The sequence below is a fragment of the Salvelinus namaycush genome, chromosome 8, assembly GCF_016432855.1.
Source record: "Salvelinus namaycush isolate Seneca chromosome 8, SaNama_1.0, whole genome shotgun sequence".
Lineage (NCBI taxonomy): Eukaryota > Metazoa > Chordata > Actinopteri > Salmoniformes > Salmonidae > Salvelinus > Salvelinus namaycush.
The window spans coordinates 29,139,290-29,144,097 of NC_052314.1; the positions used below are offsets into that span (position 1 = coordinate 29,139,290).

Sequence of the window (4,808 nt, forward strand, 5' to 3'; positions counted from 1 at the left end):
CACGCTGCGCCTTGGTCCACTCTCTCACCCTTAGACAGCCGTGACAGGGACGTATGTTTGAAATGCTTTTTACATTTGTAACACAAACCATTTTTGAGAAAATCATGATGATAGTGGCCATTTTAGGCCATTTTTTAGACTTATACATGCCCCCCTCCATGAACCAGACAACACCTTGTTGTCATTATACTCCTAATAGGCGTATCACTACATTATGAAATACAATTTGACACATTAATTCATTCAACATTAAAACTATTAATATCTCAAAAGTACCCTTTTTCATTTTGTTAATTTTTATACAAGTACATACAATTTCCAGAGTGAGCTCTCTGCTACTTTTAAAATGATGATACATTTTATGAGCACTACCAACACAGTCAATTTGAAAATGGATTCAAAGGGAACTCCCTCTGCTGGTGATTTGCTGAATATTCAATTTCTCTAGGAGGGCTGTGATTGGCTAGGGACCTATAATGTAAATTTCTATGTATAACATCGATAATTGATTGAAAAGTGCAAACTCTGGCAGTTTGATGTGCTTTAAGAGTATATTGTTCCAAACAATATGTCTAAAAATAAGCAAAATCAAAATGGGTACTTTTGAGATATTAATAATTATATTTTTTAATGTTGAATGTTTATGCATAATGTAGCAATACTCCATATTTTAGAGCACACTATAAGGAGTATAATGACACTAAGATGTTGTCTGCACCATGTATGGTTCACCGGTGATAGGGTCTTACAGGAGGCATGAATAGCTCTAAAAAGGGCCTAACATGGCCACTTTCATCATGATTTTCTTTTGTGATCCATGTAATAAGCATGTTAAACATCGTTCCTCTCAATTAAGTTTTATGTGAGAATTGCTATAACAATCTAAACAAGTACCCACATTATTTTCGGGCTATGCTGACATGTAATAGTGATAATACTGTGGCCTCAACATTAACTAAGTCATAAAAACGGTTTTACATTATCTCAGCAGGAGTATTAAACCACTGTGGATATGTTAGATGGCTGGTGTGGTTGTAGCAGCCCTGTCACAACGCTAGCTTGATTTATGTCCTTTATTGTCAAAGATCGATGACTTGTCCAAACAAATATAACTAACAAGGCTTTATGACTCTCTATTACGTAGATGCTCTCACACTATCTCCCTTTTATTTCCTGTTTCCAAGAACTAACTTCCATTTCAAACCATGTGAAACACAAGCTCACATAGTCAACACAATGCACATACAATGCACAATGGGACAAAAGCATTTGGCCAAAGCAAGATGCTTTGTAATACAGGCCAAGCAGTTGCCTTGGTGACCCAATCAGTGTATGGCGTGACACCTGCTAGTTCATCTCACTGCAGAGTGGGCTTAATAAAAATAATCACAGGCTCATAGTAATCATAGTAATGATAGAGTATGAGCAAACATGTTCTATCATCATCCGGAGAGAGGAAGTAGTGTTATTAAATGAAGTCGGATATCCTATCGCATTGAGATGGATGCTGCCTAGCTTCCTAAGGATAGGCTCTGTTTAGTATCCAAGGATAAAAAGTTTAAAATAAATGGATAATTCTGTATATGCTTCATATGAATTATGCAGTGAGAATGTTAGTATTTTTTTAAACAGTGTTGTACTACACTGTCAAAATCATATATCTCGACTTTGCTATTCATTTTCCGAATCAATATTGGGTGTCTGCAAATCTTCTCAAACTTTGACCGTCACTGACTCATATTAACCATTTGCGTATGGAAGTGATATAATCAAAAGTAAGACAAAGACACAGTTTCAATATTCAAATGTTAGTTTTTTATTCAAATAACTTAGCATATTCTTTCTGTCCTGTAAAAACAACAACAGTATCAGACAACAGTAGAAATCAGACAACAGTAGAAATATATTGCACAGTTTTTTCTTCCTCTCTTTGTCTTGTTAAATACATTATTTAACACATAGAGACAACAGAACTGAGTAGAAACAAATAATAGTGTAAATACTCATTTGCATGTAGAAAACATGCAGGGTTCAGGAGTAACTGATTACATGCAATCAATTACATGTAATCTGATTACAAAAAAACAAACTGCAACTGTAATCAGTTACAGTACGTTACCAGCAAAACTATTATAATCAGATTACAGGTACTTTGTAAGAACTCGATGATTACTTCACAGATTACGTCTAAATTCAGCAAGGATGTTTGAGGAAAAATACATTTACATCTTTCTGTTTTCTCAATGACAATCAATTCAGCATTGAAAAAAGGCTCAAGTTTAATTGTTCCACCTTAGTGAGTCTGACCACAAGTCAAGGACCACTGTGATGACACACCAAATGCGTTTGATGGATCCTTTTTGTTTTCTTCTAAAGCCTCTTAAGGGGAAAGTCATCTAAATGTAATCCAAAAGTTACTTTACTGATTACAATTTTGGACAAGTAACTGTAATGGATTACATTTACAAAGTAACATACCCAACCTTGAAAACATGTCTAGTTACGAACACAGTTAGACATTGATGCAATAGAATGAGACACTATATCAGTGTACCTTTGATTGTTAAAGTCCAACTCATTGTCAATGCATCCTTTGCACACTCCCTTCAGCCCACTCTGTATCTCCGTACATTCACTAATGATAGTCCACATCATGTGGTGATATTGCCATCTCGGTTCTTGTCCCAGCTTCTGTCCATATGGGGTATCACCCCGTCTGTCTTTTCTCTTTCTCTTTCCCTCCTTCAGAGCTCTATGGTGATTGACAGTCTTCATCTTTCAAAATAGCTGGCATCAGAATTTCCCCATCTCTTGTCCGACGAGACATCTGTCCATTTCCATCGTTAGATATTCCCATCTTAAGGCTTCACGCCTGGTCAACGTTCTACGGCGATAAGTTCGTTTTCTGTTCAAACTTTAGATGACCACACTAGGTCCACTGCTACTAGTTCACGCCTTCTTGGAGGTGGATGTGCACTTGGCACAGAGCTGGCTGATCAGGTCTTTGTAAGCCGGGGAACGGAGGAAGCGAGGGTAGCAGTCCTTTGCCATGAGAAGATAGATCCTGTGCTGGGCCATGTCGAAACAGGAAGTAGATGGATCTTTCAGGTTGGCCCTGGTGATGTCACGAGTCTCGTGGTCAATGTTCACCTGGAGATAGAGAATGGAGAGAGAGAGGTTAGTCAGCTGCTGCAGTCTGAATGAAGATGTGTTATTTCTTATTTATCGTTGTAATAAAGTTGTAATTTATAGTTGTAATGAAGATAATTGAAATTATGACGCCAAAGAAATGTCATTGGTGAGGGAGATTAAAGCAAGCTTTTGAGGGATGCATACCTCTCGGGGTGCGTCGGTGCAGATGAACTCATCATAGATTCTCTGGGCTTTGGCGGCCAGCTTGGCAGCAGACTTAGTGCTCCTGAAGTCCTCACAGGCAAAGTAGAACGCAATGTTTTCCTCACTGAACTCTGACACCAGGAAATCTGTGAAGGCTATCAGTCCATCTGATGAAGAGAGAGCGAAAGTGAGAGAGAGATTAATATTGATACAGTTCAATAACAAGGAAGCTATGTAGTAGGCTATCCTAGCATCTGTGTCCTTGCATTACCTACTGTGTGGGTATGTGTGTGTACATTAGTGTGTGTGTACATGTGTGTGTCTCTACATGTGTGTACAAGTGTATGCATTTGTCTGTATCTTGTGGAATAACCCCCAGCACTGTGCCAGCATGTGTATTCTACAGCAGCGGCTGTGTGATGTTGTGAGGATCAAATCTCTTATCTTCTTAATTAGCAAGCTCCCAGTAATACTCTATAAGCACCTGGGGCTAAAATGGAACAATATATATATATATATATATATTTTTTTTAAATGGGACAAAATATCCTACTCTAATCTAAGTGCCGAATTAAAGGTTTATTTTCGTCGCATCTCTACAGAACTAGTTGTGTGTGTGTGTATATGTGTGTGTGCAGTGAAGAGTAAGGTTAACTTACGTTTATTGGACAGCAGCTTTTCGAAAGACTCTTTCCACCTCATGCATTCTTCCAGAGTAGGTCTAGTTTTGCCTATTTTGCAGCTTGATAGACTCCAGTTGGGTTTTTGCAGAAAGTTGACCATTCTTGATTTCAGTTCCTTGGCCCTAAGGAGAGAGAATAATATCATAGGTAAGATAAATAATGCACAAGTCCTTGAATTGAGTCCTTGTTCAGTACAATATTTTGATACTAACTAGTCATTAACAAATCGAGACACGTCTCCTCGCTACAAGGTCTAAATTTAGAATCCACTAAAACCGCCTTCACCTTCATCATTACAGAAGCTGGAAAGCCAAATAATAATCCCCTTTAATCCTTTAATCCAAATGCCAGAGACAGCGACAGTGAAGAGTTGTATGTACCTTTCTAGGCAGGTGAAAGACAGAGCTAGTCCTTTGCACATAGTTGATGTGGATGGCAGAGAGCGGTACGTAGTGTAGGTAAGTAAATCCTTTGAGTTGAGGCGAGCAGTTGGACTGAGATCAACAGAGTGTGTCTGCAGTGAGGGAGCAGAGAGCTTTTATCCCCCAGCCTGAGACTTGTCATCAGCCTACTCAGCCAATGACACGGCCTCGAGGCTGTGTGTGTGTGTGTGTGTGTGCACGCGCGCACACGTGTGTGAGAGAGGGAGATACAGAGAGAGAGATGGGGAAGGAGCACGAAAAATAGGAAGGGAGGGAGGGTGTGAGAGAGAGAAAGAGAGAGGGAAATATAGGAGAGCGAGAGATGGAGGGCGAAGCTGTGAAATTACTTTTCAACATCCCTGAAATC

At 39.1% G+C, this 4,808-nt stretch overlaps 1 protein-coding gene across 1 annotated transcript; it reads right to left on the bottom strand.

Moving 5' to 3' along the window:
* Window positions 1-2,949: 2,949 nt before the first annotated feature.
* Window positions 2,950-4,440, bottom strand: LOC120051873 (regulator of G-protein signaling 5-like). Its single transcript, XM_038998756.1, has 4 exons — window positions 4,400-4,440; window positions 3,996-4,141; window positions 3,337-3,503; window positions 2,950-3,150 (listed from the first exon to the last, which is right to left on the bottom strand). The coding sequence occupies exons 1-4, from the start codon at window positions 4,438-4,440 to the stop codon at window positions 2,950-2,952; spliced, it is 555 nt and encodes a 184-aa protein (XP_038854684.1).
* Window positions 4,441-4,808: the final 368 nt, after the last annotated feature.